General features: G+C 51.3%; 4 protein-coding genes across 4 annotated transcripts; 3 read left to right on the forward strand and 1 right to left on the reverse strand.

Annotated features, from left to right (window-relative positions):
- Positions 1 to 15: 15 nt before the first annotated feature.
- RhiXN_04160 (RING hydroxylating beta subunit domain-containing protein) lies at positions 16 to 4,824 on the forward strand (the record flags this gene model as incomplete). Its single annotated transcript, XM_043323977.1, has 15 exons — positions 16 to 113; positions 171 to 654; positions 703 to 837; positions 887 to 1,126; positions 1,174 to 1,431; positions 1,488 to 1,544; positions 1,598 to 1,780; positions 1,837 to 1,992; positions 2,041 to 2,241; positions 2,296 to 2,412; positions 2,464 to 2,757; positions 2,812 to 3,276; positions 3,325 to 3,603; positions 3,653 to 3,877; positions 3,937 to 4,824. The coding sequence occupies 15 exons, from the start codon at positions 16 to 18 to the stop codon at positions 4,822 to 4,824; spliced, it is 4,080 nt and encodes a 1,359-aa protein (XP_043176396.1).
- Positions 4,825 to 5,036: 212 nt separating this feature from the next.
- RhiXN_04161 (uncharacterized protein) lies at positions 5,037 to 5,574 on the reverse strand (the record flags this gene model as incomplete). The annotated part of the gene is made up of 3 exons (XM_043323978.1): positions 5,037 to 5,203; positions 5,275 to 5,431; positions 5,464 to 5,574. The coding sequence occupies 3 exons, from the start codon at positions 5,572 to 5,574 to the stop codon at positions 5,037 to 5,039; spliced, it is 435 nt and encodes a 144-aa protein (XP_043176397.1).
- Positions 5,575 to 5,722: 148 nt separating this feature from the next.
- Positions 5,723 to 11,968, forward strand: RhiXN_04162 (leucine-rich repeat protein; the record flags this gene model as incomplete). Its single annotated transcript, XM_043323979.1, has 11 exons — positions 5,723 to 5,746; positions 5,798 to 5,829; positions 5,885 to 6,562; positions 6,817 to 7,323; positions 7,387 to 7,484; positions 7,538 to 8,744; positions 8,853 to 9,168; positions 9,226 to 9,346; positions 10,027 to 10,975; positions 11,039 to 11,120; positions 11,273 to 11,968. 11 exons carry the CDS (start codon positions 5,723 to 5,725, stop codon positions 11,966 to 11,968), a joined length of 4,710 nt encoding a protein of 1,569 aa, XP_043176398.1.
- Positions 11,969 to 12,727: 759 nt separating this feature from the next.
- RhiXN_04163 (methylenetetrahydrofolate dehydrogenase (NAD+)) lies at positions 12,728 to 16,795 on the forward strand (the record flags this gene model as incomplete). The annotated part of the gene is made up of 18 exons (XM_043323980.1): positions 12,728 to 13,092; positions 13,177 to 13,521; positions 13,732 to 13,825; positions 13,894 to 14,224; positions 14,300 to 14,465; positions 14,519 to 14,566; positions 14,620 to 14,701; positions 14,750 to 14,807; positions 14,858 to 14,907; positions 14,960 to 15,294; positions 15,345 to 15,474; positions 15,529 to 15,753; positions 15,811 to 16,004; positions 16,057 to 16,364; positions 16,418 to 16,480; positions 16,532 to 16,599; positions 16,653 to 16,688; positions 16,742 to 16,795. 18 exons carry the CDS (start codon positions 12,728 to 12,730, stop codon positions 16,793 to 16,795), a joined length of 2,952 nt encoding a protein of 983 aa, XP_043176399.1.
- Between the last annotated feature and the right edge of the window lie 264 nt (positions 16,796 to 17,059).

A 17,059-nucleotide genomic window follows, 5' to 3' on the forward strand; every position in this document is an offset into this window, starting at 1 on the left:
CATTAGCTGTCCGATATGTCTGTGGCTGCAGGGCCTGTTATGGACAATGTGCATCACTTCCCCCAAGTGGCTGACAAAGAAGCGCTGGTACAGTTTTGGCGGTCTGGTTTTGAGTACGTACAAACGCGGGCGGGACATGAGGTTGTGCTAACTCCCTGGTGGATATACAGATACTTGGCACAGGGGATAGCTGCTCACCACAACATCACTCGTGCCACACGTATATACGAAGCCTACTCTCATAGAGGTACCTCGGATGGCCCACCGCCACCAGCCTTGGATGCTCAAATCGCATCTCAGAAAGAAAATCTCGAATCGAGTATTCTCGCTCTTGCTGAACTAGCAGCCTCAGGACTGGTACAGCCGAACATATCACACCAAGTACACACGTCGCCTTTGCTGGAAACACGAGTTGTTGCATTGGAGGATCAAATGAAGGAGCTTCTGGCGATTGTCCAACCCCTTAGCGCAAAGCTTGGAGTTTTGGATGGAAATGTAGCTCGCATTGACTCCAGTGTTAATTCTATAGAGAAAAGGGCGAATGCCACTACCACACATCTCGATGACCGACACAAACAGTTGGAGGAACGTATTGGAGAGCTCTCTGCGCAGGTTTCCAGCCCTCAGCCCACTCAAGTTCTGCAACACGACCAGGTGAATAAGCGCCTGGAGTTAGTGGAAGAGAAAATACAGTCATCCCAGGGAGAATTGGAGAAACAAGAGAGACAAATCATGAGTATGGACACCAAGATAGCCGTGCTAGAGGGAACCAGGTCCAGAGTTGATGCACAAGGCACCACACTGGTATTGTTGGATAGTAAAATAACCGGGCTTCAGGTGCGTATCATGTTTATGGGTTTTATCTGAGTGGCTTATTGCTTATTAGAACGACGCCATAGATATTCGGACAAACATGAAAAGTCTTTTGACGCTTGCCCCTGAAGTCAATGATCTCTTGTCGGTCCCTGTTAAAATAGAACAAACAGGACAAGATATCAAAAATTTGAGGGAGCAACAAGAAACTATTGCTTCCCAACTCACCTCTTTTGAAACTTCCCTGGGACTTATGGAACAAAGGTTGGAACAAACAAACAAGGAAACCTCTGGTTCACTCGATTCATCATCCGTGAGTACCTATAGGAATGTACATGCGTGATACTGACCAATTTCAAGGCCGATGTTTCTGCTCTTCAGTCCTTAAAGGAACATGCTAGCTCGCTCATTGAACTTCCTGGGACTCTGGATCAGCTCCAAGCCAGTGTAGCCGAGCTCGCCCCACTCAAGCTGTACTCTCAGGACCTTACAGCCGTTGCGGGAAAATCTTCACAATTGCTCGAGCTGATCTCCCACAATGAAAGAGTGCAGGACGATATCAATCAAATCCGGAGTAAGTTGGCTCGGTGTAGCAAGGATATGGCTGATGCAAAAAAGGTAAGACTGTATCGGTCATTCGCTTGTGGCACAGCTGAAATACAATGACACCCAAGGAAACTGCGGAGAATGCTCGTTTGTTAGATGAAAAAGTGGCGGGTTTATCTTCCACGGTAAGTCAGACTACATACGTTTCGACGAAACCCGGCTTAAACAATGTATACAGAATCAAGCCATACAAGAAGAACTCTTAGGGGCCAACAACAAAATGGCTCAATTTGAGCTTGATTTCAAGACAATCAAGGCAGAATCTCAAGTTATCTCCGCAAGGATCAACGGGATCGATGCGAAGCTCAAGGCCAATCAAGTTACGGCCCAATGGTCACAAGAGCAGATCCAAGCCATGCGGGTAAGTATTTTTGAGACACGTGCATGCTGTCTAGCCTTCCAACCTATTCCACTTAGGCGGACGTTGCTTATCTCGAACCGTTGAAAGAACAACGGGAGGCACTCTTGCTCTTATCTGGTCGAACAGAAGCGCTTATGCCGCTTTCCGTAAAGTTTGGATCTCCCGAATTCCAGACGCTGTTAAAGAAAGCAGAAGAAGCTGATGCGACAACAGTAGGTGCTCGAATTAGAGGCAATGGTCGTATTTATCACTGTTTTCAGGACACTGCCCGAAAGCTTGTTACCGAGGTGGTGAATGTCTGCAGAGACCTCCAACAGCGGCTGAACAGAGTCGAACCCCATGTAAACCAACTGGAATCCGACATCTCAGGTGCATTGGAGAAATTGACTGGTCTGCAAAACACCTCGGATGCGACGGAATGCCAAGTCAAGGATATCGCGGGCTCACTTCAGCAGGTTCAGGTTTGTTGGTATTTTAACCCTGGTCTATTCGAGTGCTAACGTTTTATCTCGCAGAATGAGGTCTCTTCTCTCGTAACGTTCAAGATAGATACTCAGAAGGTTCTTGAGAACTCTACCTCCAATCCCTCACCCAATGAGGAGATCCAAGTCCTGAAGAAGACGCATGCCAGTGTGAGTAATTGTTGTGCTGAAAATAGGACTCTTGAGTGATATTTTCTTTAGGATATCACGCCCATGAAAGGCGAGATCAAGAAGCTCAAATCCACTTCTTCTGCTCTACGCAAGGATATGGATGATGCCAAGGGGAAAATTACCCCACTCCTTGCCTTGCAGCAGCAACTCCAGGAGTACCAGGACGGCATCACCAAATTGGAGGAGAGGGTCCGGAAACTTGAAACACCGCTCACGGTACGAATTCCGGGTCAAACCGGTGCCTCGGCAGTAGCCCAAGCGTTCAATACTGCAGGCAGTAGCTCAAAATCGGGTTCGCGGAAAGCCAATGCATCGGGTCCCAGGGTGAGTATATTATGCAAGAGATTGTTAGGACACCTATCAATTCGTTTATTTTAGAAGTCTTCGAATACGCAATCGCAGCAGTCGTCTCAATCTCAACCCCCTAAGGTCACACTTCCCGAGTCTCAGGCCGAAACGGAAGCCCAATCGTCCTCACTTGCATCAGGAGGCTCGAGTAAACCAGCCCATGCTACCGATGATTTGGCCGCACTGATTGACAGGGTCAAACGGACTGAAAAGGAGGTCACGAACTTGTCTCATTCGTTTAGCAAGTCTAAGGCGAAGCTTGGGGAATTGGAAGATTCGGTGAACGGGGTTGATCAACAGATGACCATGGTACAAGGGATACTGAACGAGAATTCAATTGCATTGAAGCTCATAGAAACGGAATTCGCGAACCTGAAGGCGGACAATACCACCAAGTTGAGAGAGATCGATACCAAACAGGCTCGAACCGTCAATTTGATTGACGCAGCCCAGGAACTAAAGGATGATGCGACCACTAAATTGAAGGCAATGGAGGTATGCACTTTCAAAGTGTCAGATGACATATATTTATTACGCCCCTAGACTACCATGGGCAAATTGGCACAATTGAAAGAATACACGGGCGCAATTGTTGCTCTTGTAGAGCCTGTCCCAGCCTCTCCGTCGTCACACGCTAGCAGCGGAACGCCCGAATCTCGGTTTGCCCGCCTCGAAAGAATGTCGAATAGTGCCACCAAGGAACTCATAAATATCAATGGATGGGTCCAGTGGGCAGATGGAGAGGTCAGAAATTACAAGACTTTGAATGGCGAAATTAAAGCTCTAGGTCGACACGTCCGGGAACTGGCGGGTTCAATTGCGGTGCGTCCTACGAACTGAATACAATTATCTCATCTGACAAGATTTGTAGACCATGAATCCGCTGTCGGCATCTCTCACGGAGCGGGCACCGGAATTGCTTGGCTTGCTCGAACGACCAGCGGGCCAGGCATCCGATTCGATTCAGTCAACTCCTAGGCAGCCCGAGGGGGTCGCCCGATTTGGTGCCCGAATGAAGACGCTCGAGGAGCAAATACACACTCTCCGAACGGCTCAACCTAAGCTCCAAGAGGATCTAGATAAAGTCACTTCTCAGGTTGGTGAAATAGCACCTCTAATCACAAAGTAGCCAAGCCATTTGTGGACCATGTGAAGCCTCTGTTGTCCCTCGTTCCACTTTCGAGCCATGTCTCAAGCCTTATACTTCTAGTCGACCAAGTGCCTCAATTGCACGCATCAATTCAGTCACTCTCGGACCGGGTCGATGCAGCCGCGTCGACTGCTGCATCTTCGGCGCAGGTTCCAGTCGACCCTGGTCCAGCGAGCCAGTTGCGTTCACCGGTAACGGATCGGGAGGTGTCTCCCGCTGAACAATCTACGGACAATACTGTTGTATTCGTCCCGGCGACCAGCGAGCGTCGCCGGAACAAACGGCGCCGCACCGAAGAAATGCTCGAGTCGTTTGAGAGCCGGATCGATGGTATACAGGGCGAGCTGGATGGCGTTTCTGATGATGTCAAGATGCTTTGCACAGAGCAGGCAAAGGCCAGGAGGCGTACAAATGTGCATCCCGCTGAAGCTCTGCCATCGCAGTCTCTCGAGCCTGGAGAGGTTACCGAGACGAGCAGCAAAATGAGCGAAGACCTGGATATGCTTATGGATACGTTGCGCGACCTCTTTGAGGGCAAGGGTACATGGCCGGAACGAATTGATCTCGTGCTCGGGAAGCAGTGGGCTCAAGTCTTGCAGTCGCCCCAATGCAGGACGGCCGCAGGTGCTTCTATGACGATTTCCAAAATACACGAAGAGATCGAGGTGCTCAAGTTGGCGATCGAGGCGCATGGGTCTGGGACCACAGCATCTCCGAGTGCCATCGATGCGGCACACATAGCTTGGGGCGAGACCTTTACCAAACAGGTCATGGCAGACGTTGGTAAAGAACAGGCCCAATTTAGAACCGAGCTTGAAGAGGTGATCAGTCGAGCGCTTTTACCCGTGAGAAAAGTGTTCAAGGCACTCAAGGACACTTCATCCGATTTGTGATTTTCGGGATTTCTATTCCGCGCTTTGTGTAGTTTTTTGAGGGTTACCCTCTGCTGTTATATTGTTCCAAGTTGTACGTTTGTATATCGCTCTCGCGCGTTGTGTTTCGTGCTTTCTATTACCCATGTGTCTATGCTCTGTAATTTAATACGATGTGCCTTTTTGGGTGATGTATACTCGAAGTTCTTATGTTTATGTGCCGAATTTCATGATTACTTTTCATGCCTAAACACCTCCTCGCATTGATACCACCACGGGCCATCTTTGGACCCCGTTGCACCCTCAACGAACGAATGCTGCATCCCATCTGTAATTGCCCACCAGCGGACGGTTTCGGGATCGGCTGCTGCGATCTTGGAGTCGCTTTCCCAGTCTGAACCTAATTACCATCCGATTTTAATTGAAAGCCAGTTGGACGGAGAAGCGCCACTATCGTGGGTATATACATACCAATATATTTAAATGTCGCGATTAACAAACCGGCGAGATCCAAATCAGGAGAGCCTGCAACCGCAAATGGAGGAGAAGGAAGCAAATGAATGGAATAATCGACAATGTGCGATCGACGGAGAGTTTCGAGCACGGCAGGCCATACCGCCGCATGAATCTGTGGGCCGATGATCAGCGATCACTTGTAACCGAGTATGCACCCGTGTAAGCCCCACGAGCCTTTTTGTATTCTTCCAACGCCTCTGTTTTAAGCGCGACAACCTGGCAGAAGCGCTTGCCTGGATATGGCCGATCTGTCATCTGGGCTTGTGGGTTATAATTATATGCGGGGAAGAGAGAGCGGAATGCGGCTGCTGGTCTGGGCGTGTGGTCACGTGACCAAAACTAATCAGGTTATGTTTCGCTCAAGAGGCTTGGACGACGACTATCATTTTAACTTTTGGCCACGATGCCACCACCTATACGATGCATTGTGCGTATATGTCATGGATGATTCCTTTTTGGTGGGCTAATAGCTGGATAGGACGAGGAGAACTGCCGCAGGCGGAGTTGTAGGTGAGTTGTTGATTTCGATTGTATTTTTTTATGGGGACCAACTGTTTTGTGTTAGATTTGTGCATCCTGGCGAGCCCGATTGGCCGTATGCGATAGAGTCGAATCTTGCCAAGAAGAAACGAGCACAGGCGGCAGCAGCGGGACACGGGAGCAGGGATACTGGGTACGAATCGCGTCCGAAAGCAAGCAGGGAGTCTACCGGACGTGGGTCCATCACGAGCGCCACCTCTGGCCGGGGAGACTCAGGCGGTGGCAAGGCCTCACCTGAACGAACCCGCGCGACCCCTCACCACAAGGATGGGGCAGCACAGGCTCTGGGGGTGGCTGGGGTGCTTCACATAGCGGGGGATGGGGGGCAACTACGACCAACGACAGTGGTTGGGGGGCTCCGTCTGCTGACACAAGCTTTGGGAACGCGTCGACTAGTGGGTGGGGGGAGCCTTCGGACAGTGTATGGGGCAACCCAGAACCCTCTTCTCGCCGCAACTCGTCGTTTGGTGCGCCCAAGTCCCCGACCAAGCCAGACAAGTCGCCCCCACGCCATTCGCATTCGTCGTCATCCAAAGACAAGGATCGGGAAAGGGAAAGGGAAAGAGAACGCCACCGAGAGAGGGACAGAGCTGCAGATCGAGATTATTCTCGCCGACGTTCTCCCTCCCCCAGCAAACCGTCGAGCAAGCTATCCTCCCGTGATGAATCAAATCGCTCCCCCAAGCCAACACTCAATACTTCGGTTCCGCCAAATAATCTGATGGATGTGGATTCACCAAACCCTCAAGGTTAGTACTGTTCTGTTCACTTCAGTTCAGAAATGGGCCAGTAGGCTAATCTTTCCTTCTTGGATAATAACGTCCCGTTCTGGTATGGCACATCTGCATGTGTGGCTCTATTTTGATCCCACTGACGTTGGTTCCTGACCGAAATGTTTGCTACGCCCACCATTTTGGCTGTACGTCATGAACTACATCTGTCTGCGTCTTTTTCCAGCTCCGCCAACAAAAACTTGGACACTGCCTCTGCCTCTGCAGCATCGACTACCACCAGCCAAATGCCCATCTCTATATCGCTTCCTCATGCAGTCAACTCATCAAGCACCCCTGCCATCCCCCTGGGCTTTGGTGTGCCAACTGCACCGCGCGGTGCCCCCTCTGTACCTTCTGCCCAGTCCTCAGCGCCACCACCTCCACCCTCGGATACGTCCCAGACCACTGTTCCTATCGCCAACTCCGCCTCCAAATCACCACCCCAATCTTCGGGCCCCACCAAAACCCACGCGCTCCCTGTGCGACCAGCTGGCACGAACGATATTCAACCTCCGCCCTCAACTAGTACTTCGGCTACGCCGATGGTGCTGCCTCATGGGCAGAAAAGCTCAGCTACGCCCACGACCTCTGAGGTGCCAGAAATCGCTATGAATCAAGATCCTCCACTTTCGGTAGCTCCTGGTCCAACACCAACCGCTTTGTCTGTTGATCGGCCATATGAATGGATCGAGTGAGTACATTTTTGGTTGTATTGCGAATGTATGCGTCCCCGTATTGATTTGCACTCGTGTAGATCCCTTGAATCTTTGATCAAACAGAACCGTGTTTTGCAAAACTGTAAATTACAGTATGCGCGTGCCGAAACACAAGAAAAGATGTTGGCTCGTCTGCGTAAGTATCAATATACTTTATCTTTGCATTTATCTGATTATTGATGTTTATAGCTCCTGGCACCTCAAAACGGAAGGTGGGCGATAGCGCTCCGAGTTTATCTGATATGCGACGCCGCATTGAGACTACGGAAGCGGAGCTACAGGTTTTGCTCGGTCAGTTTGCGAGTCGCATGGAGGTATTCTATCGCCCGACGGAGATGATCAAACATGTCGATGGGGGCAAACAGGATGAAGAAACGTTGAGTATGGCACGCAGACTATCCGATCAGGTGTCCAAGCTCGAATCGGAGATGCAGTTGCTCAATATCGGTGCGGCCAAGGGTGCGGAAATGAAGAAGCTCGACGAGACAATTCAGACTAGCTCCCAGGCGATTAAGAAGGAACGAGAAGAGCGCACTAAGGCTGTCGAGGATGTAAAAAAGGACTTTAAAGTGTTGGGAGAGGACTTGAACCGGACCAAGGTTGAATGTGAGCACTTGCGTGAAGAGCTTGTCGCCAGCGGATCGAATTTCGATCAAGTCCGACGTGACGCTCAGGCCATACGAGATGATCAAGTTGCGGTCAAGGAGGAAGTCAAGGCTACCAAGCTCGAAGCCGAAAACACCAAGACCGATGTACAGACCGTCAAGGCCAAGATGAACGAGGTCGACCAGGAGGTAACGAACATCAAAACCGAACTGGAGAGACTCAGGACTAAATTGGCAACTCCTCCGCCTACTCCCCCTCGTCCGTCTGTTCCTTCCCCGGCTACGACTTCCGGGAAACGTGCTCGAAATGAGACCAGTGGTCATAGTCCGAACGCAATGGATGTCGATGATGTCCTTCCACCTGCCAAGCGTGCTCGTACAGCCGATCCACTTCGCCCGTCCCCCTTTGTGGACTCGAGCACACCTTTTGGTAGTCCCAAACCGGCGCGCTTCGATGGAATCAGTCGGCGGGAGCTCTCGCAACGTATCGATATGCTCGAGGGTTTGATCGAGGGCCTCCAAGGCGATGTACGCCAAGTCGAAACCGATTTGCAGGACCAAATACAAGACATCACCGATCGAATGGGATCATCCGACGAAAACAACGTCGCCGTCACCAACGCCGAGCCTCCAATCGAAACGAGATCCGAGAGCGCCCCGCCTGGTCCCTCGACAGCGAGAACGATGGCGGACGCGCCGCGGGACGGTCGTCCGCGCCACCTTCGCGAACCGCGTTCCCCGCGTCGTGGGCCCCACACCGTTGCCCACCGTCGAGGAGCTTTCTTCGGACGGTGAGGGTGGTGGTTGCGTGCCGACCTGGACGCGATGATGAGTCAGGTCGTGGCTCTCTGGAACGCCGAGGGCGATTGGCCTTCACGGGTGCAGATGAATGTGTGTAGATCGTTGGGTGTCGAGTCGTTGGATGGTGCATTCAGGCATGCTCCGAGGCCGCCTATCGTTAATGGGAAAAAGACACCGGAGCCGCAGGGGGATTGGGCGGTAATGTTCAAGAGTATGCAGGAGGAACAGGCCAAGATGCGCGAAGAAATGGTGCGCGAGCGTGTGCAGCAGGAAAGTCGGATGAGGACGATGGTGGGTCGACTGGAGCAAGTGGAAGAGGAGTTGGACAAGTCTGTGAAGAGGAGGGATGAGGTCGAGCGGGAATGTGAGGTTCTGAAGAGTCAGCAGGCGGAGCAGAGACAGTTGCTTGTACATGTGAGTTTATGGTTAAAGTGGGACACGCAACAAGATGCTGATCAGTTTTTTTTTCAGCTTCAATCTGTTATGGACAATTTACCCAAGCCAAGTAATGGTCTGTTGTCCTCTGAGGAATTGTTGCAAGATGCCATGCGCAATGGCGCGTCGCCTGTACAGCAAGAACTCGCTGCACTGCGTAAATTGGCGACAACTGTGCCGCACCTGCTTGCACTGGCCGGGATTTCACCTGAAAAAGAAAATTAAGCGATAAATAATATCTGTTTATTATGGTCTTTTCGGTGTTTATTATCTTATCTTTTTTTCTTCTTTGTCTTTTTCTTCTTTTTTTCGCTTGTTAATTGTGTATCTATAAGGTAATTTGTGAACCGTACATGGTGTGGCTATTGGCATTAGAGTGGCTAGATTTTGGAGTGATTCCGAGCACGTGGTAGACACGAGGTGTCGCACGCCGAAAAAAATTGGGGGAATGAAATGGAGTCGGATATTAGAGTAGACCCTTGATCCTGATTTCATCCGAGGCTACGTGGTGCAACGTGTGATGTCACAAAGCTTTTCAGTCCGAGAGAAAATCAGAAAAATATGCATACAGCTTCTATATGCAGTCATAGTTCTAGAAAGGTCATATCGGAGCCATTGCCAGATTCGGCCTGGGGAATTTGGTGGTTGTGGTACCCCCTTTGTTCTGGTTACGAGACGCGTGATCAGAATGTGACCACATGGTCACGACTGAATGCAGGGTCATGTGACAGTGTTTGTTTTGAAGCAAGCCATTACAAACACAGGCGAGGCAGGATTCATATAGCGGTCTTGGACGGATTGAATCGCTATCTCTACCACTCTTACGCCCGCCGCGAGGCTCCGTCACGATTTCGTCCCACCGCTCCTCGTCGCGTACTCGCGCGCCCCCTGTCGCCCCGTCTGAAGGCGCGTCGACTTTCTCCTACGGAAGCGACACCAACTCGCGTGCTACGACTACACGAACTCCCACACGATCCACCAAGGACACTACTGCAGACCGCTCCATGGCCAATCCATCCTCACGCGAGGACCGCGATAGGGACCGCGACAGGGACCGCGGACACCGCTCTGACCGAGAGCGTCGGGAACGTACAGAGCGCTCTCATCATCACCACCACCGCACCATTTCCAGCACTACTTTATTGCTGGTTTTGTCGCTTATTCTCGCTATACTTGCTGTCATGCTGTCACTCCCGAGCTCATCCCGCCCTACTCCCGCTACACCGGGACCGCCTCCTGCTGCACCTGGCTCTTCCGCATCCGGCGCTCCTGGTCCTCCACCCCCGCAAGCACACGGCACCGAGCCCGGCTATGGGGTCCCCGAACCCACCGGATTCTGGTCTCATTTGTCTCCCAAGCGCGGCAAGGATATCGTCCAACGCGAATCTCTCATTGCCATGCGCGAGGCCGAGCTTGCCCGTCGTGAAGCTGAATTACTCGCCGGTCCTCCCGCAGCGATTATGCCGCCCATTGTTTCGTGTCCCCCGGCGCCTATTCAAACTGTCATTGACGCATATACCTTTACCGTCACCCATACCCTTGAGCCTATTCTCCCGCCCCCTATGCCCATGGAGACGGCTACTGTGGTCAAGGAAGTCGAGGTCGTTCGTGAACAGCTTGAGCCTCCGCCGTGGTACCGCCCAATGAACCCGCGTTTTGATGAAGTTCTTGATCGTGAAGCCAAGGTCGCCGAGCGTGAACGTGACATTGCCATGCGTGAAGACATTGTCGGTCGTCGCGAGAACGACGCTGGACGTCGCGAAGGCTGGATCATGGAGCAGCTCATGTGAGTCGCGTCTCCATTTTCAGTTTTTTTTACACGGTCAGCTGACCGTGTTTTTTTCTCCAGGCAACTTCAAAATGAGCCCAACATCCCAGTCATGGACGATGAATACGTTTACGAGGTTCCAGGAATCCGTAGAAAACTAAAGGTACCACGCCCCCTCTGATTGGCCCGTGGACATTGTGGTGGGCAGCAGTCTATTTATTATTTATTCCTGTTCGTGCACGTTGCCCACTCGTCCGCGGGCTTGATTCTTTTCTGTGCCCGCCCCATCCAACAAGTACTGACTGTTTCTTCCAGGAAGTCGAAGTCGTTGAAGTCCCCGCTGAACCCGTTACCTCTCACATTTATGAAACCGTCACTGAACTTGAAACAATTCACCACATCTCGACCGCTACCGTACACGAAACCACTACTTCTGTCGTCCACGCTGTCGAAACCTCGCTCGTTATTACTACCAAGACTGCCGTACAGATGTCCACCGTCGTTCAGACTTCGGTGGTTGTCTCTACGTTTATTCCTCCCGTCAAGACTGTCACAGTCCCCATGCCTGCTGGAACTCGCGCTGCTCCCCCTGCTCCTGAGCGTCCCAAGGGCTCGCCCGCTGGTCCTCGTGGTCCCGGTCGCACCAATGTGGTGGAGATTGCTACGGAAGAGGAGGTTCTCATCCCGGTTGAGATTGAAGAGACTCAGCAAATCATTCCACCTCCCCAAGCTACTCTTCCTCCGCCTCCTCCGCCTCCGCCACCACGTGACACAGTGACTGTCATGCATGACCGCGAGTACAACCGCCAGAACGAGCCCGAGCGTGAGCGCGAACCACCACAGGCCCAGGCACCTCCACCACCCCGCCACCGCCACCTCGTGGCCCCCCAGGTGGAGGCCCTGGTCGCAAACCCCGCAACCAGCGTCCCGAGCCAACGCGTCCCCAGCGCGCGAACCCCAACCAAAAAGAAGCCAAAGGATGGTTTGGCGGGCGTGGTCCATGGTAGTTGATGGTAATGATTCAGGTTTGGTTTTAGACATCTGTAACAAAGTATGAATTTTGTGTATCCCTCTACTATCCCCCCTTACGATACAACTCTACGTGGTGCTCTTTTGTTTTGGACACTCCTCCCCCATCTTACACTCATCTACGACCTTTAGGATTATCTATTCCCTTTTCTTCACTGCTGTTCGCCCTTTTTTAGGTTTGGCCTGGCCTCTCTTGACTTATTTTTCCCCCGTCATTTGTTGGCTTTTTGTGTTGTACGAGATTTTACCTGTTAGTGCACGACATGAATAGTACGAACTATGATGGAACGCTGTCTGATCAAGTTGCCTCGACGCACGTTTATTCCTGCCTTGTCGGTTCATCTCGCTGGCAACAAATGCCAGCGCAATTGCACCCTTTCGGACTGTCGGCTCTTCATATCTCTCAATACGGAATTTCACTTTTCGCGGAGAATGCCCTTCCGCATTTAAGGTCTCTGGGCAATTATCGGCCGACGACATAGTTGTCGCTAGACTTGCTGGCACCATGACTCGAGTAAGACCTGCTCTTAAATACTTGCGCTTGCGCCTTCATTTCCATACCTACTTTTGGATTCAACTCCATCTCAGGACCTACAAGAGAGCTGTGCTTGCTTCGAGTCAGAAACCAGAGATCAACTGATCTTATCTTATCGTCTGGTGCTAACTAAAAACTGCAATTGCGTACCACGCGCACCACAAAAACTGATTCCGTCTTCGCCGTAACCCGGACGGATGATGATCATGCATCGCGCTCGGGGCTTCTCTACACGGGCCCTTGACCACCGTCTGCTCGCCCAGCGCAGTACCGGTCTATATTTACCCGCCGGCCAAACCAGCCCATTAACCACCCGACACTCCGATCTATCCTCACTTGCCCGACACACCAACCATCTATCACTCCCTATCCGACAGCTCTCTGCGCTCGCCAACGTCCGTTCACGCGGTTTCGGAACTCGATTACTATCGGAAAGTCGAAATTTAAGATTATCTTCGATGGCTACTGCCGCTGCTGCTGCCGCTTTGGCCGAGAGGCCTATTTCTGCGAGTGCGGTCGCTGCTGCCCAGTCCGAGGGAGCGAGATTGATTGATGGAACTGCACTGGCCAAGTACGGTCCTTTTTTCATTTCCCAGTCTTTCAAACAAATGATAATAATAATTTAATTAATTTAATTTGATGCGATGATCTACAGAGAAATTCGCACATCGGTCGCATCCCGCATCTCAGCGCTCCGTGCCCAGAATCCACGATTCCATCCTCATCTAGCGATCGTTCAAGCCGGATCGCGCCCGGACTCGACGGCCTACATTCGTATGAAGACCAAGGCGTGCGAAGAGGTCGGGATCAAGTCGACGCATATCCAATTGCCGGGGGACGTATCGACCCAAGGTGTTCTGGACGTAGTAAAAAAATTGAACGAGGACGAGACGGTTAGCGGTGTGTTGGTTCAGCTCCCGATTGGGGATGGAGATGGGATTGGACCCGAGGCGGAGCGTGTGGTGGTTGAAAAGTTGGGAGCTGAAAAGGACGTTGATGGGTGAGTTTTTTTTTTCTTTTTGGTTTTGTGGGTGTTGATGTTGGTTTTGCTTTGGTGGGGGAAATAGGTTCCATCCATATAATATCGGTCGACTTTCATCTCGCGCTTCTGACCGCTATTCGCGCCTTGCACTCCATCGGGCGTAATCAAGTTGATTGAAAAGACTGGTGTGCCGATTGCAGGAGCCAATGCTATTGTCTTGGGACGCAGCGACATTGTCGGGAATCCCGTCTCGGCCATGCTCCGAAAGCTAGATGCTACGGTCACCCAATGTCACTCTAGAACTCGAAACCTAGACTCGATCGTACGTTGATCATCGGATTCCTGCATGTATGCATGTATGCGCCAAGGTCACTGATTATATTCTTTTAGCTCAAAAACGCTGATATTGTTGTAGCCGCGATCGGCAAGCCTGAATTCGTGCGGGGAGAGATGCTCAAGCCTGGATGTGTGGTCATTGATGTAGGGATCAATTATGTCCCCGACAGCAGTAAAAAGTCCGGCCAACGATTGGTCGGGGATGTGCATTTCGAGTCTGTGTCCAAGGTTGCCGGACATATTACTCCTGTTCCGGGAGGTGTCGGACCGATGACGGTCGCGATATTGATGGTCAACACTTTGCGGAGTGCCGAGTCGATTTGGGCCAAAGGAAGGAAAGGACGGTTACGCCTTTGCCGTTGGATATCAAGGAGGTCGTGCCGAGGTGCGTTTTTGTATTGGGGGAGGGCGCGAAAAATGCCGTGGCATGTGTGTGTTGACTTGGAGAACAGCGATATAGAGATTGCGATGGCGCAGACGCCCAAAGATGTCGCTGTCCTCGCAAATGAGATTGGAATTCGGGCGACCGAGCTCGAGAGTTACGGAAGGTACAAGGCTAAAGTCGAGCTTTCCATTCTCGATCGCCTCGCGCACCGTAAGAATGGGAAATACGTCGTCGTTTCCGGGTGAGTACTCTCGCCTTGGGTTGGGGATATATAGATCTAACGTGGTGTGTTAGTATTACGCCTACCCCACTGGGCGAAGGCAAGTCGACCACAACGATTGGGTTGGTCAGGCTCTTGGAGCCCATCTTGGTCGTCCCGCGTTCGCGTGCGTGAGGCAGCCTAGCCAGGGCCCGACGTTTGGTATCAAGGGTGGCGCTGCGGGCGGTGGATACAGTCAAGTATTCCCTATGGACGAGGTGCGTTGATTATGGGCCAGGATGAGCCTGGCTGATTTTCGGTGCTAGTTCAACCTCCATTTGACTGGTGATATCCATGCGGTTACCGCTGCAAACAACCTGTTGGGTATGTCTATTAATTCCTACAAGAACTTGGATCTAATTGATTGCTCTCAGCTGCTGCGCTCGACGCCAGGATCTTCCACGAGGCTACCACTCCGGACAAGGTGCGTATTATCAGTATAAGCTTGGCACTCAGGCCACTAACATGGCGCACAGTCGCTATACAACCGACTAGTCCCTCCCAAGAAAGGCGTCCGGACTTTTGCTCCTCTCATGCTCAAGCGTCTCCAAAAATTAGGAATCACATCTACATCTCCTGACGAACTCACTCCCGAAGAAGCTCGCAAATTTTCGCGCCTGGACGTCGACTTGGAGACTATTACCTGGAACCGCGTTCTGGACGTCAATGACCGCTTCCTCCGCAAGATCACCGTTGGCCAAAACCCGACTGAGATGGGTCACACACGTGAGACCGGATTCGATATTTCTGTCGCGAGCGAGTGTATGGCCGTCTTGGCACTGAGCAATAGTTTGGCGGATATGCGTGATAGGTGAGTCGCTGCTAATAGTATTTCTTGAGTGAATGTTGATGGTTTGGTAGGTTGGGCCGTATGGTTGTTGCAACGAGCAAGAATGGCGATCCTATTACTGCTGATGATGTCGGAGTTGGAGGAGCCTTGGCTGTGCTTATGAAGGACGCTATCAAGCCCAATCTTATGCAAACCCTGGAGGTACGACTTTTAGTATCTCCCTGATAGTTTAATCTAACGTACTTGAGCATATAGGGCACACCGGTATTCGTTCACGCCGGGCCATTCGCAAACATTGCCCATGGAAACTCATCTATTCTAGCCGACCGCGTTGCACTCAAGCTCGCTGGTACTGAAGAAGGTGATAGTTCCGAGCGCGAAGGTTATGTTCTCACAGAGGGTGGATTTGGTGCTGATATGGGTATGGAGAAATTCTGCAACATCAAGTGCCGAATTAGCGGGCTTGTTCCAGATGCCACGGTGTGTTAAGAAAAAAAACCCTGGAGTAATTTGAAGCCTTAACTTGGATGTATGCAGGTTATTGTTGCAACGACTCGGGCACTCAAGATGCACGGCGGTGCACCGGATGTTACTCCCGGAAAGCCTCTGCACGATACGTACCTGAAGGAGGACCTCGTCACTCTCAAGGAGGGATGCAAAAATCTTGGGAAGCACATTCAGAATGCGAAAGCATTCGGCGTCAAGGTTGTAGTCGCTGTTAACCAATTCTCGTGAGTCACACGTGCCCTTTTCTCGAGGATCACTTTAAACAAACTTGCTTAGAACCGACACTCCCGCCGAGCTGGAACTCGTCAAGAGTGAGGCTCTCTCTTTTGGAGCTGACGCTGCTGTGGTCTCCAACCACTGGGCCAAGGGTGGTGCAGGTGCCCGCGATCTCGCCGAGGCCTTGATTCAGACTTGCGAGTCTAGCGAGCCTGACTTCAAGTTCACCTACGACCTGGATTTACCTATCGCTGAAAAGATCAATGCCATCGCTACCAAGGTTTATGGCGCAGATGGAATCGAACTCAGCGAGCTTGCGGCAAAGCAGATCGCCACCTATGAAGCACAAGGATATGGCAACCTTCCGAGTGAGTCTTTCGGTTCAGGTCATGTATGATGCGACTGACCTCATGTCCCCAAGTCTGCATGGCCAAGACTCAGTATTCATTCTCTCATGACCCCAAATTGAAGGGAGTCCCGACTGGTGGGTGGTGCCCCAGTAGCTATCGCATATATATTCTAACTATTTTGTTAGGATTCACTGTTCCAATCCGAGCCGTTAGGCTGTCTGCTGGAGCCGGCTTCTTGTATCCTCTCCTTGGGGTAAGTCATCATCTGGCTGAATAAAATCAAACAATTGATGATGTGCTTTATAGGACATGCAAACCATGCCTGGTCTCGGAACACGTCCCGTAAGTATATTCGTTCGTTTCACCTGGTTTGAATGTTCATATTTCCACTATAGGGCTTCTGGGAAGTCGGCCTCGATGAAAAGGGACAAGTGGTTGGATTGTTCTAGACTTCGTTCCTTGTTTGTATATTTATCAACTTCAACGTCTTGGGTTGTCGCTTCAACAAGCACAACTGTCCTACCGTTTATTGAATCAAATGATATTATAACTTAGATTATCATATGTATGATGCGTGTAGCGCTACGGGGCATCCCCCGGTGATTTGAGTCGATACGTAAATCCCAAATCTGTCCACGAGCGGACCGGGTGTCTGGACCTTTGAAATTGAGAACTCACGGGTGGCAATCATTATTGAGTGGTTAAACTGAACT

The sequence above is a fragment of the Rhizoctonia solani genome, chromosome 1 (assembly GCF_016906535.1).
Source record: "Rhizoctonia solani chromosome 1, complete sequence".
Lineage (NCBI taxonomy): Eukaryota > Fungi > Basidiomycota > Agaricomycetes > Cantharellales > Ceratobasidiaceae > Rhizoctonia > Rhizoctonia solani.